The sequence below is a fragment of the Aspergillus tubingensis genome (assembly GCF_013340325.1).
Source record: "Aspergillus tubingensis WU-2223L DNA, scaffold_9, whole genome shotgun sequence".
Lineage (NCBI taxonomy): Eukaryota > Fungi > Ascomycota > Eurotiomycetes > Eurotiales > Aspergillaceae > Aspergillus > Aspergillus tubingensis.
Window position 1 is genome coordinate 1114223 of NW_023336283.1, and position 22437 is coordinate 1136659.

At 48.8% G+C, this 22437-nt stretch overlaps 6 protein-coding genes and 1 non-coding gene across 7 annotated transcripts; 4 read left to right on the forward strand and 3 right to left on the reverse strand.

Annotated features, from left to right (window-relative positions):
- Window positions 1-843: 843 nt before the first annotated feature.
- Window positions 844-1920, forward strand: AtWU_08451 (similar to An08g08280; the record flags this gene model as incomplete). The annotated part of the gene is made up of 2 exons (XM_035503559.1): window positions 844-1023; window positions 1084-1920. 2 exons carry the CDS (start codon window positions 844-846, stop codon window positions 1918-1920), a joined length of 1017 nt encoding a protein of 338 aa, XP_035359452.1.
- Window positions 1921-2139: 219 nt separating this feature from the next.
- AtWU_t223 lies at window positions 2140-2211 on the forward strand. The gene has a single exon. It is a non-coding gene; the product is annotated as a tRNA-Arg (tRNA).
- Window positions 2212-2904: 693 nt separating this feature from the next.
- Window positions 2905-3240, reverse strand: AtWU_08452 (uncharacterized protein; the record flags this gene model as incomplete). Its single annotated transcript, XM_035503560.1, has 1 exon — window positions 2905-3240. The coding sequence occupies one exon, from the start codon at window positions 3238-3240 to the stop codon at window positions 2905-2907; it is 336 nt and encodes a 111-aa protein (XP_035359453.1).
- Window positions 3241-4765: 1525 nt separating this feature from the next.
- On the forward strand, window positions 4766-5309 carry AtWU_08453 (uncharacterized protein; the record flags this gene model as incomplete). Its single annotated transcript, XM_035503561.1, has 3 exons — window positions 4766-5109; window positions 5173-5240; window positions 5299-5309. The coding sequence occupies 3 exons, from the start codon at window positions 4766-4768 to the stop codon at window positions 5307-5309; spliced, it is 423 nt and encodes a 140-aa protein (XP_035359454.1).
- Window positions 5310-5998: 689 nt separating this feature from the next.
- AtWU_08454 (GMC family oxidoreductase) lies at window positions 5999-7904 on the reverse strand (the record flags this gene model as incomplete). Its single annotated transcript, XM_035503562.1, has 2 exons — window positions 5999-7612; window positions 7665-7904. 2 exons carry the CDS (start codon window positions 7902-7904, stop codon window positions 5999-6001), a joined length of 1854 nt encoding a protein of 617 aa, XP_035359455.1.
- An 805-nt stretch (window positions 7905-8709) lies between these two features.
- AtWU_08455 (uncharacterized protein) lies at window positions 8710-10107 on the forward strand (the record flags this gene model as incomplete). The annotated part of the gene is made up of 1 exon (XM_035503563.1): window positions 8710-10107. The coding sequence occupies one exon, from the start codon at window positions 8710-8712 to the stop codon at window positions 10105-10107; it is 1398 nt and encodes a 465-aa protein (XP_035359456.1).
- Window positions 10108-11107: 1000 nt separating this feature from the next.
- AtWU_08456 (uncharacterized protein) lies at window positions 11108-20864 on the reverse strand (the record flags this gene model as incomplete). The annotated part of the gene is made up of 4 exons (XM_035503564.1): window positions 11108-11848; window positions 11905-12677; window positions 12746-20478; window positions 20530-20864. The coding sequence occupies 4 exons, from the start codon at window positions 20862-20864 to the stop codon at window positions 11108-11110; spliced, it is 9582 nt and encodes a 3193-aa protein (XP_035359457.1).
- Window positions 20865-22437: the final 1573 nt, after the last annotated feature.

Genomic DNA, 22437 nt, shown 5'->3' on the forward strand with positions numbered 1-22437 from the left:
ACCACTGGAAGTGGCAGAGTTGAGTTTTGTAGTATCTCGATAGCCGCTAGACTACTTTGTAGATAGACAGAGCATGTGCTAATAGTCTTAATTAGCTAACCAATTGGGGCGGAGGGCGGTGTTTTGAGCGCCGTCGTTCCATGATCCGAGGGTGCTTTGATGTGAGGATGAAGATCGGTCGCTTTTCTGGATGATTCGAATAAGACGGATCGTTGCATTTTGCATCAGCGTGGCTGATGGGGGTTAGTTTGATAGTTATATCTTGGGGGCGGTTTGGCGTTTTGGCGTTTTTACAGTAAAGAAGGATTGAAAGAAAGGAATGAAAGAGGTGAAGGAAGCGAAAGGGTGTGTGCCTGGCCCCCAAAAAGGGCAACCATGAAACCAACTGACGGGACTGCGACGAGGCTGTGTTGGACTGGCGTCGCTTCCGTCGCGAGGAAGAGATGATCCGCGCGATCAATCAGAACGGGCGGAGCAGCCCATCATCTGCCATTTTACCTGCATTTCCCTCGGTGAATCAGGGTCGCTCAGCCTTAGCTTAGCTTCATCCTCTTTCTTTGGACCGAGTTGCACTGACCCAATCACTTTTCGGCCCCTCCGTTAGCGCTGGATGTTGTCATTGTGGACTGATTTGATGCGCTTTTATATGCTTTGCCCGGTCGCTCTTCGTTCTGCATTAGTTCCTCAGTCTCTCCTTACTTGCTTTTGCCAATAACAAAGAAAAAGTACTTCTATAAGCTTTTTCCCGCGCGTCTCCGTCAATCTTTACCACTGTTCAGTTCATCCCTGACAGCCTGTCACTCTTTCGACATCCATCCCCATCTACACTACATACACACCACCATGTTGTTTCGCCTTCTATCCGCAACTGGTGCTTTGTGCATCACTACTGCGGCCGCCGCAGCTCTGCCTGCACCTCAGCTGCATTCTACCGCTGGTTCTCATCAAATCAACCTTCCTGCTATCCCCTGCGCTTTCTCGGAGTCGACTTGCACGGAATCATTCGACTCTGGTTCACAATTGGTACGTAGTCACGTATCGCAATGCAGTCGACCATCATCCCATACTAATCATCTCGGATAGACCATCGATTTCTCCACCCAGAATGGCACCCTTCGAGCCAACCAACAACCCATCTTCCCCGCTACCGTCCCGATGCAGTTCACAGCAGATCGCAAGTGGGAGTCATTCGTTCAGCCAGTTCAGGTCTCCTACTCGTTGGATGTACGGCCACTGCCTGCTCGTCCCGGCGCTGGTCTGGGCGATATCTACTACCTCAAGCTCCGTCTCTTCGACCAGCACGGTCAAGCTGCCACGCAGAACAGCATTGCGATCAGTCTAATCAGAGACGCCCAGGGTGGTCTGCAACTGGCGATGATCGACCCGAACGGTAGCCGCGATTATGGTCACGGAAACCGTGTCTGGCAGATGAAGGCCTGGAAGGAACAGCTCGAAACATACTACAACCATGCAAAGGAAGCCGTCAAGAACTGCGTCAAGCCGGAGCACCCGAAGCACGAACACGAGCATGAACATGAACACGCCCACGAGCACCCTCACAAGATGGCTGGATCTTCAGACGCCCACCCCCACCACCGTCGTCCTTCCAACAAGTACTACCCCTCCAGCCAGAGCGGCCACTTCTTCTGGACCGGACGTGAACAGAGCATCATGAAGATCGCCCGTCCGGTCATCCTCCCCGCCCTGATGGGAATCATGGCTGGTGGAGTGGCCTGCATTGTTGGATTCCTGCTGGGTCGTCTCATCATCTCGATCTACCTGTGCGCCGCTAGCCGCCGGCAGCAGCAGCAGAACATTCCCATCATCAACATCGAAGACGGCGAGCCTATCTCTGAGAAGGAAGCCCTTCTCGAACCCTACAGCGATCAAGAACCTGAGTCGCGCCAATCATTCCCATGATCTTTCTTTCTTTCTTCTTTCTTTCCTTCATCTCTATATATACCTCACGTCCACCTGTACATTACAGCCCTTTCCTTCTGTCTCTGTTTCCACGTTCATGATATCCAATGCAGCATAGCATACATACCCTTTGTGATTTTGTCCATATGAATACTAGTTAGATGAATTCATGTGTCCGCCCGAAATATAAACCCTTTTACTACCACTGGTATTCAACAAGGCCGGCTGGCCCAATGGTAAGGCGCTTGACTACGGATCAAGAGATTGCAGGTTCGAGTCCTGCGTCGGTCATCTTTTTGAATTTTTGCTGGTGTAAAGGAAAAAAATCTCTGCTTTGGATCGTGTGGGTGGGTATTGAGCGGATATCGCCCGACCCAAACTCTGCTGCGCTAGTATTGCTGCGACGGCGGAGTTTAGACCCACCATGTCTTGGCATTTGCTTTTTGCTGATGTGAGAGAAGGGGCAGAGGAAGCGAAGCTCATGCCCAGCTGCATTGCAGTGCATTGCATTGCATTTTCAGGGGTCATCATTTGGGTATTTCTTTAAGCCTTGCCATGGTAGAATGGAGGGGTTGTTTGGGGCCGTTAGAGTGTTGGTGGGCTGGGCGTTCGTGTAGGGTGGGGTGGGCACCCGAGGGAAATATATTTCTGTACAACAACTGACCATCATAAGTGATATGTTCATTTTATCATGTGGCTGCTTTGCACGGGCAATGTAATAATAGTCTGTCTATCAATCTTTATTAGGATGGACTTTACTGCTTGAATGACAATGAGGGTAGTGGTAATAAATAGATGTTAGAGAGAAAGGCCTTCATCATATCTTGAGGAATTCAGGTCTATCTATCAGTACATAGATAACTATGCACCAGCTTCGAGACACGAACATACTTAGCTACTCCAACCATTGTAAACTAAATAGTACTCGAAACAAATACACAAGTCCAGCAATACACTCAGGTTCATATGACCTGTATCCAAACCTCACCAACCCAAAAAAGCCCCAACAACCCCAGCACCCAGAACAATAATCCCTTTCCTTCCCAGAGGCTTCGAAAGAACCCTACTATGCCCCGCAGAAACCCTCACAGTCTCGGCCATATCCCAGTCCCAGATCATGGTGAGGTTCTCATCTGGTGTGTCCCGGTCGTAGGTCACGGTGGCGTTGGCTATTTTGGTGTCGCTGCGGTCTGCTAGACACGGTGTGAGGAGGGTGAAGATGAGGAGACATAAGAGGATGAGTTTGATTATTGAGGAGGATGTTGTTATTGTTCGATTGGGATGGACGACTTTGTGAGGAGTGGGTTTGAAGTTGAGCATTTTGATTTTGGAAATGGAGTGTAATGTCGCAGATGTTGATGGGGGGTAGTTATTGGGATGTCTGGAGGAAGGTATTTGGGTGTATGAAAACATTCATCTTGAGGGTAGAGGGTAGAGGGTGGTGTGTCGACTGATCATGGCTGCATCAGAATTAGATGTGGTTGGGCGTCATTGTGAGGTTTTTTTCTCTCTCTTTTATTTATTTAATTATTTTTGTTTATTCATTTTTCTTTCAGCAGTGTTATTAGATCATGAAACCATACTGAGGTAGATAACCCTCTTAACCAATATTTCGTGCGAGAGTCCAATTTCAGATTGCATTAGTTAAGATTATATGTGCTTTCCTTGGTGATGTTGATTTAGTTGAAGATTTACCCACTTAGCGGACACTCCACACCTTCCAATACAGTAGAGAAGTAGATGCGATCTCGTTTCAGGTTAGTTTGATCATGAATGCATGATGCCATGAGCTTTGACCACAGGCCTGAGAAACTAGGCCTCAAAGAGTACCGGCAGACATCCTGGATCATCATCTTCTGACCGAGCATCGCGAAAGCTATATACCTCGGTCAGACAGTATCATCACTATCATCACAGCGCGTGATATTCGGGGGACAGCTGGGTCGATAATACTGAGGGAAACCCAGAAAGCCTTCTAATTAGTTGATTATGTGCAGTATTTGCTGCTGTCTGCTCGAAAAGATGATAGTATGGAAGACACTGCAACCTAAGAAGTAACAACAACAGTGCCCTGGACCAGGAGAATCCTAAGAGAAAAGACAGACACAGGCAACTAGCTCAAACACACGCACTATTCTCCATAGGATATTCTACTAGTTGTTGGGGATGTGAGGAAGTCCAGACATAAGCATATGCTAAGCAGCCACTACCCTTATACCCCGGTAAGCTCGTTCCCATTCTGCAGCTACCTTCAGCTATGAGGTAGTGCAACATTGAAAAAGCTTCCTTTTCAGCCACTGACTGATTGGCATGACCTATTGCTGTTAACAACACCACCCCTTGCTGGCGCATATTTGCGATGCCACGTCCGCCGGATCTGATGTCACCGCAGATCTGCGACCAATGATCCTCCGCAGCTTCATTATCGGGACGGCACAACGGTCCCTTTGACATCATCGCGGAAACACACATCCACTCGCATTGTTTATGTCGCCCAGAATATCGTCATCCTTCTACCATGGGTCCAATCTATCCTCTTATTCCTGGGGTAAACATTAACCACGTGGGCATTATAGGATTCCTCCAACCATCAACAAGACATCTCATGCTGCCGCAACCAACCTATGATCATCAACTAATTAAATGAGCTTTCTTCACCGTCTCGCATTTATCGCCACTTACGTATGCCCTTAATTACTAGTATTGTGTAGACGAAAGGAAAGCTATATACATCACAACTACCACGATCCCGACCGTCTACAATCTCATCTCCAATATCCACTAACGCAGACACTCGCCTCACTCGCTCCACTATACTCTATCACCAAGCTACAAGATCACCAACATGCCCCTCTTTCACTCCTCCTCCCACTCCAGCTCCGACCGGAGCAGTATCGACGATCCCAACACCACATCCTCCCATTCTCACCGTCGCTCCCGCCGCTCCTCCGGCTCCCCCTCCCACTACTCATCGTCATCCACTTCTCCTTCCTCCTCCCGCCACCACAATCACTCCCTGTTCGGCCATAGCCGAACGAACGAAGACCCATCCATTCTTGCCGCCAAAGAACAGGTTTCTCGCGCAGAAGCTGCAGAGCGGGAGGCTGATCGGGCACTGATGGCATCGAAACGGGCCGTACGTGAGGCTAGGGAACATGTGAGAAGGTTGGACGAGGAAGCGAAGATGGAGTAAGTTGCTTCCTTGCTCATTGTCTGTTTCTTTTGGTCAGACATGCTAATCATGAATGGTAGAGCACGCGCTGCGAAAATGAAGCAGGATCAGGTGAAGTCAATTACGAAGAGGGCGAAGCCGTTGGGAAGTATGTGATTGAATCTTCTTACATTTGTATATGTGATGGCACTGACCGAAGGCTCTAGGACATGTGTGAGGTCGCTTTCTGATAGTCGATACGGATCATTGTCGACAGTGGAGGGTATGGCAGACTGAGTATATGATGTTATAATTCTCAGCATGTATTTCTATCGTATTGTTCCTTTATAAATCGGTTCGGGTATCGCTTCGTGGGATTGTTTGCAGGATACGAGTCATGAGTTATGATCGATACTTTTCATGTGTTTGTATTATACTTGTGATTAGTTGAATATCAAATTGCATATTATGACGAAACAAATTGTATCTGCTACTTAGATATTGACTGTTCGCGTCTTGAGGGTTGAGCTTGCTTGGACCGGCCTAGTTAGTAACCAAAATATCAAATATGCAATACATAAGACAAAGGAGAGCCAGAGGCGTACAACTATAAGAGTCTGTAGAGGATATATCTCTTCGTAGTGTAGATCAGGTGATAGAAGGCGTACCTTCTAGCTACTGCTTCCAAGACTCCTTCCCTTCCCTGGTCTTCCCGCAGGAAAGCCATCACAACTGACAACAGGAAGCATGTTTTGATTTATCACGACCAACGACTACATCCATTCAAAGATACGTAATATGTTTGACTTTTATGATATTCCTCCACTTGAAGCATCAACGAAGGGGCGATATCAGCCAAATGACTATGTCTTTCACCCCACAGTAAGTCTAAATCAAGATATCCAGCAAACCAAGAACCATTCCCCTTCACAGTGAAGCCAATATATCCTCCTTGATAATATCAGCAGCCTTTTCCGCTACAGCATACACTGTCGTCTGGATGTTACCGCGAGGAATCAACGGGATCACACTGGCGTCGACCACGCGCAGGTTTCTACAGCCATACACCCTCAACCGATCATCAACCACACCCCCAATCTCTCGCGGCATCATAGCTGCTGTTCCTGAAACATGATAATGACATATTATGCGGTCCCGCGTGAGCTCACGCGCTGTTTCTAAGCTCGTCACACGCGTCGGATAATGCAGTCGACGGCCATTCGGCTTCAGCAGCGATGCCATGGGCTCTGTGGCTGCCAGCGTCTCGAGCCACATTACATGACGCGCTTGGATCTCCAGGTCGAGTGGATGTGACAGCATACGAGGGTCGAAAGTCGGCAGCACCGTTGGGTCCGACGAAGCCAAGTGTACTGAGCCTCGGGAAAATGGCCGGTTCAAGACTGCCACTATGCTAATGTAGTTTCCGGGCTCTGACATGCTAAAGGTGCCCCTAGGATCGGAGCCTTTGTCAGGCGTCATCTGGAATGGTGCTAGCGTATACTGGCATGTTGGCTCGTCGTCATCTTCGAGAAATCGGCGAAGAATACGGTACTGCGCCGTCTGTCTGGCGGAACCTTCCTCTTTCAGGTGCTTTTCTATGAGTCCGGATAGCTCGCCATTTTCCTGTTCCGGGAGAGTCATGAAAGCAGAACCTAGTGGATGGGAGCCTAATGGTCCAGCTCCCGAAGATTGCCATGCTTCCATGGCGGCTTTGGCTACCTCAGGATCCCGTAAAGCTTCCCCGGTTATTTGACCATCGGCAGCCTCCCAGGTAAATGGGACGAGGCCATGTTCTTGCAGGTTCTCGCCTACATTGGGATTGTCGATGATGATGTCGATACCATGTTTTTGCAGAAGCTTTGCATCACCGATGCCTGAGAGCTCTAGCAGATGCGGTGTCTTGATTGTGCCAGCTGCGAGGATAACTTCTGCTCTCGCGGCCACCGTGCGTTGAATTCCATCGTTTCCTCGAAACTGGATACCGGTCGCGATAGCTTGGCCGTCATCGATACAGGCTGTCTTGTTTAGCAGAACCTTCTCTACAAATGCTTCGGTGATAACTCGGAGATTCGAGCGTTGCGCTATTTCGGGAGTATAATAGGCGACGCCCGCATGACTACGAGCCCGTGAGGTCCCGTGGATAGTAGCCGGATTGCAAAAGGCACCCTTAGCCAGACCAGACATTGGGTCCCCTGTCAGTCGATGATTCAAAGCCTCAAATGTCCGGGGCCAGGCGGCCGTGTATGCCGGGAAAGGCCCATCACCAAACGAAATATGTATGGGTCCATCGGTCCCTTGAACATCCGGGTCGATATAGCTAAGCGATAGCTGGTCACGAATCTCATCCGACGGCGGTATGAAAGTCTGCGATTTTCGCATGTATGTGGACAGAGACTTCCAGTTCCAGCCTGAGTTTCCCAGATGCTCCCATGAGTCGATATCGCTACGGCTAGGATAGATTGCCATGCCCATGTTGATAGCCGAGGAACCTCCCAGTGTTCGACCGCGGGACTGAGCAAGGCGTCGGCCATTAAGACCTTCCTATTCCACATTAATGTGAGAGACCATGTATTGCAAGGGCTTGCATGCCTACCTGAGGTTCGCTGATAAGACTCCAATCAAATTCAGGGTCAAACCAGGTACTGGCCGAGAGGCCTGGAGCTGCGATACGCGGATCGTCGACACGATCGCTTCCAGCTTCCAACACCAGAACGCTGACTGCGGGGTCTTCTGTCAATCGGCTGGCCACCACCAACCCGGAAGTTCCTCCTCCAACGACGGTATAGTCGTACACTGGCTGGATGTCGGACAAAGATGAGGTGTCTCTTTTCATGATGATGGACTTGCATATGGGTTGTCATGAGGTGAGAGCAGAAGAGCCGGTTAGCAGCACCCATTTATATTTTAATCCATCTGGATCAATCGACGCTCGAGTCAGTCGAGAGTAAGCATAGCGGGGTCACGGCTCGGATTGATACGAGAAAATGACTGACTTGTCAGATGTGGCTATCCGCCTTGAAGTTATTGGATATCGTCGCCCGAGAGCCCAAGGAAAACCCGGCTTACGCAGCGGCGGCGCTTATTGTTATCAATGCTGCACCGAGCAAGCATCGCCGATCATTTGCTGCAACATTGGCCCTTCGAGGTCCACCCCTCCAATTTCACTTTGATTTATGAGCTAGCAAAGCAAGCAACATGATATGCTGCGAAAAGGTAACAAAGCCCTTTGATTGCCGCGGAGATCTCCTATCGAAAATCGTGCGACTTTCCCGGCGGTCCCGAACTTGAAGCACATTGCAGAATGAGCTGCAATGCAAACTTGAAGATGAAGGCTGTTCAACAAGTCTAGTTTAGATGATGCTAGTATCTTCAGTTCAGGCACCACCATGCCGAAGCAAGGGTCCAGGCAGCGGCGAGGCAGCAACGACACAAGGAATGCAGGCTCCAACCCACAATTGGCCAAGAGCTCCAGCGATGATGCTTTCCCCGAGCTATAAGTAACAGAAATTACCCATAGGAACTATCATCACACGCTCCTTAGAATTCAGATCAAACCAGTTCACTTTGCCAATCTTCATTCGACAATCACACTTAGGATCACCCCATCAGCCTTTCGAGCCCTTACAAAGAAGCCCGCCATGACCGGAATATCGAACGCCCAGAAGGCCCAGCTACATGAAGTTGCACAATTGATGCTGGAGATTTACCAGACTCTTGCACAGATGCGGTACCTTGATCCTAAGACGATTCAAACTGGGCCTCACGACATCTCCAAAATGCGCCCGGTGTACGAGAAACATGGGCTGGACCCGGCTATCATCTACCTCTATAGCATCCTCCCCTATGTGGACTCAAAGATCACAAACACGAACTTTTTTGATGGCGGTTTCATTGACTTTCGTGGCGAAACCTGCGTTGAAGACGGCCGTGGTCCGTTATGCCACGGGCACTCGGAAGAGGATGTTGAGAACGGAGACGGACCATACATGCGTCCATGGATGACGGCATTATCGCAGATGGGAGAGCACACAAGTGTTATCATATATGATGCACGGAAGCACCGCATCTGGATCCCTGATCCTGTGTACGATTGCAGCCGCGACCCGGCGCTATATGATGTGCCGAACCAAACGCCCGAGAGCGAGAACGGGAATAACTTTGAGCACCTTCCTAGCCGACCTGCGGGAGATGTATTGCGGGATATCGCCCGATGGTATCGCGAACTCGAGGTGCTACCAGGTGGAGGCGAAGATAGCTGCATTGAGTATGAGTGGGACGCTGGAAGACTGGATGTGAAAGGGCTGTATCAAATGCACGGATGGCCGGACAACTTCGATGGCGATGCATTTCAGGTGGATCAACTAAGGGCTTTAGGTCTTGCCAGTGTCCGAAAGGACAAAAACCAAATATTACTACAATTGAAAAGGTGTATGATATCAGTGGAAGAGAGTGGTCGCAGAATCGCAAGGTTGCAAATGTCACATGCTGCAGCGAAGAACAAGGACGAAGAGTGGGTGTTCCGGATGGTGCTTTGGAAGGCAGAAAGGTCTTTTTGCAAAAACAACGAAGATCTCCTGGAGGAGGAGCGCAAAGTAGTCGCCCTGGAATACCGTCAGGCCAAGGAAAAGCTTAGGTCAGCGCAATGCAGAGTGAGGGGCGCTGGGAAATGGTTGGAAGAAAAATCTAAGGACGCCGATGCCTACACTGTTAAGATAGTACAAGATCGCCTTCGCGGATACGAGCAGAAGGCAGCACTCTACGAAAAGGTCAAGAAGGCGATCGAGGCAGACAAAGGCCAATTAGGCAACTTGGGCGATAAAACAGGGTTCGCCAAGGAGAAAGAGGCCTCTATATGGAAAGATGTGGTCCTACATTTCCAAGGGGAGCTCGATGCGCTACGGGAATGGGCTGCTCAAATTCCCGCTGATGCCGAGCACGCCAAACAGAAGGCTAACGAGCAAATCCAAGACTATGAACAGTCGATCGCGGCAAAGACAGCTACTACATGGCTGAACAACCCGGGGTTATTTGAATAATTTCGGCGTTGAAATACTTCCTTTGGGCATATTTCAATGCTTTGCAAGGGGAGCTGTGTCTCTCATCTGCTTTATACTGGTTATTTGCAGAGCTCTTCCTCTAGATCTAAATAGCATATCTTCCATCGGAACGAACCCCATTATCACTCTCTACCTCTGCTTCTCTTTAGCAACAGTGCTGTCCATTAATACACACATTGTTCGTCACAGCATATATCATAGAAAGGATGTCGTCACGCACCGTACCGCACTGGATCATACCACGACCACATACGACTGCAAATACTCCTCCTCAGACGCAACTAGTACCCTTACAACTCTTTGATTTATGCTAATAAGATGAATAATGCATAGCTTGACGTGGTCGACAAAAAGAGTCATCCAGCTAACATAACATTATTGAAATTACAGAAAGCTCCGTCATGCTGCCCTCTCACTCTCAAGTGACTATTCCTGGATTAATGGACGGAACCGTGCCGTGCTTTGAGATGCGTCATTGCTTCGAAGATCAACTCAAACAGGCTTGTAGATATGGCGTTGTCGAAGGAGTTGATATCTTGGCTGTCACGGTTTCGGTTTATTTGGAAGGTGGAAGGGGACAGGGAATCTTGACTGGCTTGGTAATTAGATGGACCTATGGTCTGAGAGAAAAAACCACATAGACAGTATGTTTTGGTTTGTGTCTAGGAATGCTAATGGAGTAGGGGTGATTCGGGGTGGAATACGTAATTTGTATGGGGTGTAAAGCTCTTGAGAATTGATAGTGGAGGACATATTATTATTTCAACTGACATATAGTAGCATAAATTGTTCGACGGCACTGTCACTAGCTCTCATATTGTCTCAGTATATTTGAGCAATGGCTCAATCACGATCGCGAAATAGTCCAGTCATGATACAAAAGAAAGGAATTCTATCTGCGACCAGCACAGATGGAGCAGACATAGATATCCCAGTGAGGTAGATCAAAACAGTTTTGAAATGGCAACCCTCCTTGCAGTCACTGAAGCTGGCAATTTCTCTCCTCGCCATCCTGGCAATCTTCGCCATCTTCGATATCCTTGTGATTCAACTCATCGACCTTGTCGTACTCGGCCCCTTCAACATCTTCCTGCTCATGATCATCCTGAAAGGTCTCATCTTCAACTACTTCATAACCACCCATATCGTCCTCGTCGCTGTCGTAGTATTCCTCCTCCTTCGCTCCAGACTTGTAGCCAGAAGACCGAAGTATATGGCTGGGGCCGTTTTGTGCATTCACTTCAGCGAAGAAAGGGTGATCAACACGAAGAGGCCTCCGCTGGCATATGTAGCCCATGGGCGTATGAGAAATGTCCTGGCCTTGTCGGCGAAGGGCTAGCCATTCTTGCAAGAACCCCATTTTGTTTGTCAACTCTCGTGACGCAAGTTTACTGACATCTAGCCAGTCAGGCCCCAGCTGTAACTGTTCCATTATCCCTTTGTACTCGGCATATCCGAAGTACAACCGTCCGGCGAGAATCCCAAGTTCGAACGATAACCATGATGGCAGAGCATGTGTTGAAGATAGAGGCGGGATTGAATAATAGTCAAGTAGTTCAAAATGCAACATGCGTCTCGTAACCGGTGCTGCATATGTGATGAGGTGGGTTGACGAAGCACCGCAAGTACGCAGAATGGGGATCAATGCTTCTGCCTCTTCGGGAATGATAACAACTGCTATCTCACTTTCTGTGTTGCAAAGTAGCCAATTAACAGGGCGCTGTAGATGATGTCAGTTGAGGAAGATACGTTAAGCGCTATATATGGCAGTCTTACCGTGAACTCATCGCTTGTCTTATATTTCGATATGACGGTCCTTGTGAACTCCACAGACACGAGCAAATGAGGCAGTAGACCACTGCTCTTGATTCCGAACTTCTTTGACAACTGGGTTCCATGAAGCACACTTGCCGCAGTAACGGTTCCAGAGCCTTGCAGTTGACCAGTCTTGGCGAAATGGGATAAGGCTGGATGTAGCCCAGGGAATCCGTAGGCTTTCAATCGCTGAGGGCGTTGCACTTCCCTCTCCTCCTCTATTTCGTAAGCAACCTCCCGTTCCTGTTCAACCTCTTCCAAAGCTGAGCTGGCAATTGTGCTCTGCAGGAGGTCAGATTCACTCCGCCTATGGTCAAGCTGTTCTAGGAATTCAGCCACCCTTCCGGTCGCCGGCGGCAAAGCAGCCAGTAGTCCCCTCTCTTCGTCACTAGAACCACAAAGACGCGGCTTATACAGCTGTTCTAGAGTCTGTTGTTCGGATTGCTGTAAAATCTCCATGTATTTCTCGCGATGCGTCTTGTTTTGGACGAAGTCTGGGAATTCCGATGCAGCTTGGACGCGGCGGCAGAAATCAACACCCTGGGAGTGGAATAGTGGCTCTAGCTCGGCATTATTTGCGCACGTTTGGTACAGAAGCCAATATACCACATTAGAGGAATCAATTTTATCGCTATGGTTCTTCTGGTTAACATCCAAGATACTTTGATGGACCTCGGGAGGCGCGATAAAAGTAACAGATTGCGTGGTGCCAAGCTGACGAAGCCTCATGGCCGCTATAGACAATAATTAGCAAGCATAGTACTACTAGTAGTATCAAACTGGAAATCAAAGAAGAACCTACCCTGTACAGTCTTATCCTTAGTCTGGTTAAGGCCCAGTGTTAGAGCCCCTTTGGCATCAGCAGGAAGCTTGAGGTCTGTGCCTCTGGTATGAGCCTCATCAAGATAAATAAGGCAATCTTGCAGGTTATCAGCGTATGGGGTAGCTAGAAGTGGCGATTTTCTCCCGATTCTGTACCAAACCCAAGGCTTATTGTCAGTGTCAAAGTATACTGCAGCTTGCGGTGCCGTATCCTTCTCCAGCCACGTCTTGACCACAGTCAAGTTATCCATCTCCAAGATGAAAGCACCAGCATCTATGAGAACACGGATTTTGCTGTCTGCTAAGTCGGATAGAAGTTCAGCTTCAGATCGTCGTCTCCCGTTTGTGACAGCGTGCTTGTACTCCCTGTTTCTGCTCTGGAGTAGGTAAGTAAGAACTTCAGCATTCGTGTGCAATAGCTCCGGCAAATCGTGTTGCTTAATAGTCAACGGCAGCAGTCTGCGATTGTCATTAGTCCCACTGAAACCGGTCGTAAGTCCAGTCCGTTTAGCGGCTGTGTTACAATCGTTAAATGGAACATCCCAGCCCGAAGCCTGAAGCTTGATCGCAAATTGCTTTGCGTGAACGGGGAAGACAAAATGCCTTAAGAAGTAATTGATCACGACCATTGATAAGCGCATATGATACCAAAATTCGGCCACTTGGCCTTGATCATCGACATTGATGAGATTCCAATGTCTCAGCACTTCAGGAAGTTCTGTTGATGTCTGTGTCCATCGATCGTACTCAGTCGCAGGATCATCCGACTTAAGTACAGCTTGGAGACATCGACGGCATTGCTCCTGGCTCAAGCCCTCTTGATAGAAGGCAAGGCACGTAAACAAGATAGCAACATCTGGATGGCCCCATTCCGCATAATCTGATGGAATACCCTTTGCTTGAAAAGGCACGGCCATTGGATCGCGCCTCGGATGCAGTCCGTACTGAACATTCCATCTTTTCTTCAAGCACAGCAAAAGTATTCGATGAACAATTAGACCACGCAACAGATATGCTCGCTTGCATGCTCCAGGGGCATCTTGAAACAGAGATTCTATCCACTGAGTGGCCGAGGCATCCAAATTTTCCCGGGAGATAAACTGCTTGATGAAATCTTGATCGCCAACAGTCCAGCTCTGAATTGGAAGAACTGAGCTGTAGCCGGAACAGATCTCGTGCACGATTCGCTCACTGAGTGCAACCTCCACATCCCTCCTGAGTAGGAACACAAGTGGAAATGAGGCGAGCGGTCTTTCAACCAGATCTATACTCTGAGGAAAGGCTGAAGCTAAGTCACGAACATGTTGAGCTACCAAGCCTAGAACTGCCATAATCACCTCCCAACGATCGGGATGTCCATCCACCGCAAGCTGTGTGCCACTCGGATAGATAAGTTGTGTCTTAACAGCCAAAGTGTAGTCACACTCGTCAAGGACATCGCGGCCAACATGGTCAATCCAATTCTGAGTCGCTATCATTTCGGCAGCCTCAACAAGCTTCAAATCTGAAACTCTTTGCAACCCACTCAATTTGAACGACAACGAGTGCTCGGGAATGCTCAGAATGACTCCTGCTCTGCTACAAATCTTCTCATGAAGGGAGCGATATTCCCGGACCAATTCTATGGTTGTGGGAGTGCGCCGTGAAAAGGGAATATGCATAAGCTCCCGGCCGACAAGGCCTCCTAGCCGGCTCTGAAGAACCTGCGCAGTTTGCGTCGTCAGTGCTTTCGGCACTAGGAGCCTGAGAAGATTGTTACCGTCAGCCAAAGCACATGCGACCATCGGCATGATAACCGAAGTCTTGCCTTGACCCATGTTCATCTGCAGGACGGAATTGGAGCCTGAGGTGGGAGACACCATCTCCAGAGCCACGGTTACTTGCTCTGGGCGAATCTGCATGTTTCCATCGATTTCAAGCAGAATCCAGTCTGGGTACTTCAAGTAATCCCAAATGGCGTGAGATGGATACTTTTGCTCTTGTTCAAGCCTGCTTTGGTCGCTTTTTGCAAACAGCTCCTTCATACGGATCAGGCGCTGTAAGTTAACAATTGCAAGGCCGTACGATATTAACGCCAGTTTCATGTTTGGTCCATACTCGACACATGTGGTTGTTCGAAGCTGTTGCAGAATGGTTCGCGGGGTGATGCACGGCCAGATATTACATTGTTGCAGCCAAAAGACTCTGGTATCTCCGGCTGAAAGCTTTTCGCATATCTGATGGTAAAAGTGGCGTACAACAGAGTGGGCCTTTTCGATCTCTTCATCATACTTTGCCATTTCCACCAGATAAGATGTCACTGATTCACGAGGCTCCATTGGCTGTTCATTCTTCTCCCGGAGTGCAGCAATACTCAACTGCAAATCCTGGCCATAGGTAGACCTGACCGAGCAACCTGAGTTCGCGATTTGGCGCACTATCTCCTCAAGCTCGATAATCTCCGGTTTAGTATGTTCCTTACTGGCTGACAAGGGTGTATGCTTCGTAGAGCTCGGATGGCGCGCGGTCTGCCTCTGATTCATTTGTGGAGGGCAGCTTGAGCTCGACCATCCTTCTGGACCCGGCTTGCGGATGAGGTCTTGGTCTAATTGTAATTTGACCCTTGGGGTGGTTCTTAGCTGCGACCTAAACAGCTCAGGCTTAGCTTCGGTAGGAGCATCGTCAAAATTGTTCACGAGTGCACTATAGGCATTCAGAATTTTCTGAATATTTTTGACAAGCCCTGAAAGCCGAAGGTTTTTATAGCGGCGCAGCCAATCCGGGCTAACTGCGTCAATAGCACTGTTGACATCCAAGAGATTGCCCGAGAAAGAGATGTATGAGGGTCTAGAAGAAGGCCATTCCTTAAGGAGGGATAAAGCGAACGACTGGCTCTCAGCCATGCATTGCGTCTCATGGTTAGCACGTTCAGCTTCAATGTCTGTATACCTTGCTTGCTTATTCTTCTGAAGCTTGTTTCCCTGGCCAACCGGGCTCTGATACTGCTTGCAAAAGGGCCGTGCCAGGGTTATCAGTGTCTCGACGTCAGGGGGGCCATCGTCTGGGAAGTTTTCAAAGGAAGCATAGGACGGCAAGTCCAGTTCTTTCAGATCAGACAGAATGAAAAAAGCTACCAAAACCCTTGCCATCTTCATGTTCACAACATTGCCATACGAAATTAGGCCTAGGTGGAACATGAGGCGGTATGCATCCTGAGGCTCATACTCTGTGCAAAGGCGTACCAACATACCGAAGTTAGGTGCAAGGTCTAACGACAGCATCTCTTGGATAGAAGTCGGAGTAAATGTGTCGTTGAAGCCACGAATATATGGCCACTTTTTCAGAATACCCGCAAGCTTGTGTGTGGTTCGAATCACGGGAGGCCGCTCTCGGAGCAGAGTCACAATTTCTCGTACATTAGAGATGCACGTAGGCGTAGAGTTTCCCGCTCTTGAGAAGTATGGAACATCGTGGGGTCTGCTTATGGGCTGACACGACACACCTGAGCGTTCGTACAAGGATCGGCGCCAGCGTGCCCTTTCGCTGAGATGTGGTTCGTTCATTGGGTTTTGCGGTTGGTAGGGTGTTCCTTCGATCTGAAATTTTGAAAGTTTCTGAGACCTGGTTAGGATTGAATCAATTGCTAGCCTATATGCCTCATGCTGTGTTGATGCCGTCAATTCTTCGTCCCATTTCACGAGTTGCAGGCGTTTAACACCTTTAGGATAATACTGTCGTAATGGCGTGAGATGGGAAATGTCATGCAACACATCTATGACGTTCGAGCTCAGAGGACTCCACGGCAGCGAGTAGGACGACTCTAGAATTGATAGCGCTTCTTCAGTTCCAGTTCTGTTGGTAAGGGGGTCGGGAATAACGAAAGATGTAAGCGCGTGCGATTGTGCCAAGTTATACAATAGACGCGGCTCAATGGGACCATGAACCCGGCCAAGAACATCGTCGATCATGTACCTTCCATATTCACCATCATTCTGTTTCCGCACTTGCACGTGGATTCCATATCGTCGATGACTAGTTCTCCCAAGCGGTATTATGATGCTGCGCTGTGAGCGATTGTGGACGTTTCGAAGAACCAGCATGCTTTCAAGCCCGTAAAGGGTACCGGCATCTTGATTGGGATCGATCTCTGCGTTCAGTTGTTGGCATCCCAATAGCCTCCTTTTCTTGTTCACCTGAAACCTGAGGTTCATGCGCTTTAACTCGACGGAAAGAGCTCTTCTGAGCGGTTGATAGATCGTTAGCATCGACGGTTCTTCGAAGTGAAGGAAGATACTCGCGACGGCCTTGGCTAGTTGGGAGTGGGGGTCGATCAAGGTAGAGACATTACGATGCGCCCTCCGAGTGCGAATGTTTATTAACCAGTTGCTAGGTCTCCTTCTCCAGATAGCTGGCATACGTCGAGCCTCGATAATCCCAGTTCCCAGATCAATCCAGTGCACACAATCACGAACCAAAGGTACAGGCAAGTCGGGAATTTGGCCCTTTTCGAAAATTGTTCGTGGAACAAGTTCCAGCAGTCTACTATCCTCGGTAGTAGCCTGAATGACTAGATCTTGACCTCGACGTCCCAAATGAATTTGATGACCCTCTTTGTTGATCGCCAGAGTGTAACTCATGCCAGGCCGATCCGATGGAAAGGCAGTCAATCGCTGGTTACCAAAGAGCTCTTTGAGTATTTCTGAGTCGCGAATGTCAGCTGGCAGCTTTCCCAACGGCCTCCCATCTACAAGAAAGTGGCCTTCCAAAAGATGAAGGTGAAAGACCTGAGGTACTGTGTGCTCAGTAGACTTAGATTCAGCGGTAATCCACAACTCATATGGTCGTGGCAAGCTTTCCCATGGCGTATAATCTCTGCTTCTCAGCCAAACGTTGTTGATAGCACATGCGATACTTCCAGGATGCATCTGAACCGCACGTTGCATAATTGGTCGAAGTCGAACGGACGCTTTTATATCACGCACTAACATGTTGCGGGTAAAATGATCAAACTTCTTCATATCTACTACTACACTCTCTTGCATTGCCAGTGTAGCCTCGATAAAGCATTGGAAGCTTCCAGAGTCAAGCGTGCGACCGACATAAGCTAGCGGCAAGAAAGTGCGTCGACACAGTAAAGCGGCTAGAACGCAGTAGCGAGCTGCTCTTTCTGCAACGTCAGTTTGTAAGGCGTTCCGGATCTCTATTCGCAGGTGGTTGATCCATTCCAGTGTGATGCGGCGTATCTTCAGTAGCAAATTCTCCGCTTCTACTCTCGATGCTTGGCACCCGAGGTTGTATACTTGAATAGTCAAGGTGAGCAGACTTTCCATGTATGTCACTTCACGCCAGTTTGGGGCTATTATGGAAGCATGTTGGTCAACTTGCTCGATTAACCTCTGACAAAACCGAAGATCTTTGAAAACACCATGTATCACGCGCAAGGGATCATCATCCTGTGATTTAGGACCAACTTGCAAAGCAAGGTGACGCAACAAAGTCATTGCGTCTAGCGAGCTGATATTGATATTGGAAGACCCAAGCTCAGTCAAGATAGACAGCCATCGACTATGCTTTCCAGACATCAGATTCTGGTGTGCCAAAAACTCATGCACCGTCACTGTTGGTGGACATTCGCGCATTTTTGCAATGGCCTCATAAGAAGATGGACCCGGGCCATCCGGAGCAAAATCAGAGGAAGAGTAAAGTCCCGCAAAAGGAAGGTCTGGGGGTAAGGTAAGAACGAAATGGTGCGCAAATGTAAGGGGCTCGAGCTTGTCGTTGGCCCAAATTCGGCGGTCAGAATCATAGTACAGAAAATTCAGTCCGAAAGGCCGTAGAATACTTCTCGTTGACGCGGGCAAGGCCTTCCACTTGTAATGTGTGCTCAGATGAGACTTCGTGCGAGATGCAAGAGATATACCTCCCTTAGATCTCGTCTTCATGTAGCTAGAAAGTGGAGCGTGTCCCTGGAGCATCACCTGCGGTGACTCTGCGGCTGTTGCGTTTTTCGGGGGTCCAATTCGGTTGATGATAGTCCAAGTCGCACTTCGGTACGCGGCAAATGCCTTGGGGATCCCTAACTCAAACACTATCGCTCTCTTCTCATACAATCTATCATCTGTTGGTAAGTAATCTTCATGAACAGTGATCTGTAAACGTCGACGACACCGGATATAATAGCAGTGGCGGCATCCTCGGATATCATGGGTACCGTCGGTGTGCCTCCGCTGGGTACAAGCGCTATTATCTTTATCCTCCGTCAGCGACTTGAACTTTTGGTTGACACTCGTCAGCTCTGACTCCTTTCTATCCCGAGCGCCTGAAGATGCGGTCTCGATTATATTTTGCAGCCGAAGCAGGTCTCTGCCGATCGGGAGTTCCAAAAAGCGATCGGCAAAGCAACCTGGTGATGGATCAGTGAAAATTGTCATACTGCCCCTAGTAGCTGCAGTGCAGCGACCCTGAAGGTATGTCTGGGCCTTGTTTAGGCGCTCTAAATCAATGAGCCGAGACAAAAGTAGAACGTCCAACAGCTCGGGACAAAAAGCTGGATGATACTCAAGGAGCAGAGGGTATGCATTTGTAGCACATTTGTCCATGTCGACCCATAATTCGAAGACATTAAGAATCAGAACACTCATTTGCTCTTGGTCTCGCTCGTGAGATTGTCCTGCGATATCCAGGTAGCGTTCCAACTGGTGGGCAATACCAATGCACACCTCTTCGCCTTCTTTCTTTGACCTTGCCGTCTTATGCTTTCCCAACTCAATGTCAAGCTCTGTTATGGCAATTTCAGAGTACTTCTTAGCAAGAGACACAAACTGATCATCGGTGTTATCTCCAATCTTGCCGGATAAATCGGCTGGCTTCACACTCTGAGTACCGCGCACTGCAGGTCGAGAAAGGCTCGTGACTCTCTGAAGATAGGAGATGCTGTTGGGCAAACTCAAATAAAGGTCCCTGTTCTCCGCATGGTGAGGCAACTGGGGTATTTTGCGCTTAGTGTGCTTTTTGAATGCTTCCCATTCACCGTTAATGGCATTTCTTGCAGCGGTGACAGACTGTTGGCAGATAGGATCTAGGGTTCGGGATAGGTGGGCATGTGAAGTTCTCACTGCAGTTGAGGAAGTTTGGCTTTCTGTTTGCAGCTTGGCTAATCGACGGCACAATTTAGTGTTCAGCCAGCTCCATTGACCCGGTTCCAATACTCTCCTTTCAACGAGATTTTCAAGTAATTGTGCCAAGACAATGCAAAGCAGATACTTGTACTGCAAACGGCCTAGATCACTGCCCAGATGTAAATAGAGCAATCTTTGGATAGACACTCGAAGCACAAGCCAGAGCGGACATCGCCGCCACGGAAGTTCAGCATCGTCCCAGCATACATCATCCTTAACACGTTTCTGTAGTGCAGGCGGGCATATATGGCTACCGTTAATCTCGAGCAGTGTTATCAAGAAGTCGGTTACTATGGCTGGGTCGACCGTATCGCGTCTCTCGACCACCTCCTTCCCAGCTTTCCTTGCTTTGGCCGCAAACCGCTCCAGCTGTTCTGTGCTCGTCTTTTCGAGAAAGTCTGTAAGAGAATCTTGGAGAACCGGGTTTCTAAACTCTTCGACAGGCAGCGATGCTGCCGTTCCTGGGAATGTCCATCGCAGTGCTCCCGGGGCGGCGAGTGTTTGCTCTGCGCTTGCTGATGTTTCAAAGGCCTCAATGATCACGTTATCACCACTCCTGATAATGACTGGTCAGTGATAGCGCGCAATATATAGGGATCAGACCTACTGTGGCATCCGAATAAGCAGTGCGGCGTTCTGCTCTCCGATATTTACTATGACAGCTCCCCCTGGCTGTAGTGCTCCCAGTGCGTCAAGCAGAGCGCCCTTGTTCACAATTCCATTCTGATTCACTACGCTGCATGTGTCGAGTGTCGCAATAATTGACTCCCAGACAGGCTTCAAAGCGTCATCTGCAACATGGCAGAGGGTTTGAACTGCATAACGCAAGCGGATTATGAGTTCGCGTTCTACCTTTTCTGGCTCCCGGTCCTTTTTTCCAGGAAGCTTGGGGGGTAAGGCGATATGATTGAAAACGTCTTTAAGAGTCTCAGCGACGGACATCTTGATGAAGCGAGGCGATAGTAGTATGGTACTGCGCAAAGTAAGAGTGTTTGTTAACAAATGTACCCGAGTACCACAGGCAGTGTTTAAATAGGCGCGACGGGGCCAACTCACCACCTGGAGCGAGGAGCGCAATCCCTGTTAGCAGGACATACCAGCGGCGCCTACCGACGCAGCCTTATCTTGTTGGTAGCAAATGATGGGACCCCTGTCTGTTTATCTTGCCTATACGGACGCGTCACGGCGCCAACGGCAAAGTAGAGAGTGATGTGGCAGTGTGTTATTAGTTGCTGTCAACCTGGTAGCCTTTCCCAGTTGACCAGTAGTGAGCTCAAATCGGTATACATCTCCAAGTGAATCGACAGGAAGTGAATGCCTCTGAAAACCTTTCCAGTGCTCCTCATTTCTTTGGTATGCAGTCAGGGTAGATAGCATGTGAGTGAAAGGCGGCTACATTACAGAATGGGATTTCGTCATGTCGCTAGCTGAGGGTCATTGATTTCACTGATATTGTTGGACTTTTAGTCAAAGATCACTTATGACTTCATTCTGATAGGTCATGCTCAATCATTGATCCTAATTAGTACGTAAGGTCGGGAGTCGCTGCCCTAGCCGCTGGCGAAGGACATCATTGCACCATCACAATGTGTTCCACGCCATTCACATGGTTTAGAGAAGTTTTTGCCTATCAGCATGTGGTTCCCGACAACAGCCTTGCAGCGCCAGCGCCTATGGTGGGGTGGTTTCTGATCAGATTAGTGGCTAACCATTCCACTGCTCGCATTGCGTACAGACACTAACACAACTCGATAGACAGTATGATAGGATATAAATGCTTACTATCGATGCATGCAGATCCTAGTAGCGCCGACTGCGCCTCGATCACTTCCATTTCACATTCAGCTCAGCTGCAGCGCCAGAATGTGAGTGACTTGTAGAATACTGACTTCGTCCAGAGACACCATGATGTAAATATGTCAGAATGTCATCCATTATATTATGAACTATAATGATTGAGATAGGTTAAAGCAACGGCAAGATGTCAGGAAATTGAAATCCGGTTGTGCGGTTACGATCAGGTGATGCGCGTGTCCGCCTAGATAGGAAGGCGCGATCCGGGACTCAACAGGCTGGACGCATCTTCCGTGTTCTGCCAACGGTGCAGCAAATCCTGGAGGGTGTCCTGATGTTTGGTTCATAAAATGTCGCCAAAATCCTGAACGATCCCACTCCAATCAAATAGCAAGGATCCCCAATCCAGTACGACTAAGTGGCCTATAGATTAGGTCGAGACACTGAGGGGAAACAACTCGGGAGGAACCTAGTTCGCGGAGTATTAGCCCAGGCCCGAGCAGCCTCGCGAGCCTTTGAACAACAAACAGCCTAGTACTATCCATGATGTCTCGGGCCCGAAACTTTCATCGCCCACCTATAGGACATTTGTTCCATCACGGCGCAGCGTTGAATATCCATGCTCGACTACATATTATTCGTCGATCGAAATCAGCCTTGGAAACCATCTACAAATGGAGTGGCTCCGGAACCAACAATAACAACTCCCTCCATACTTATC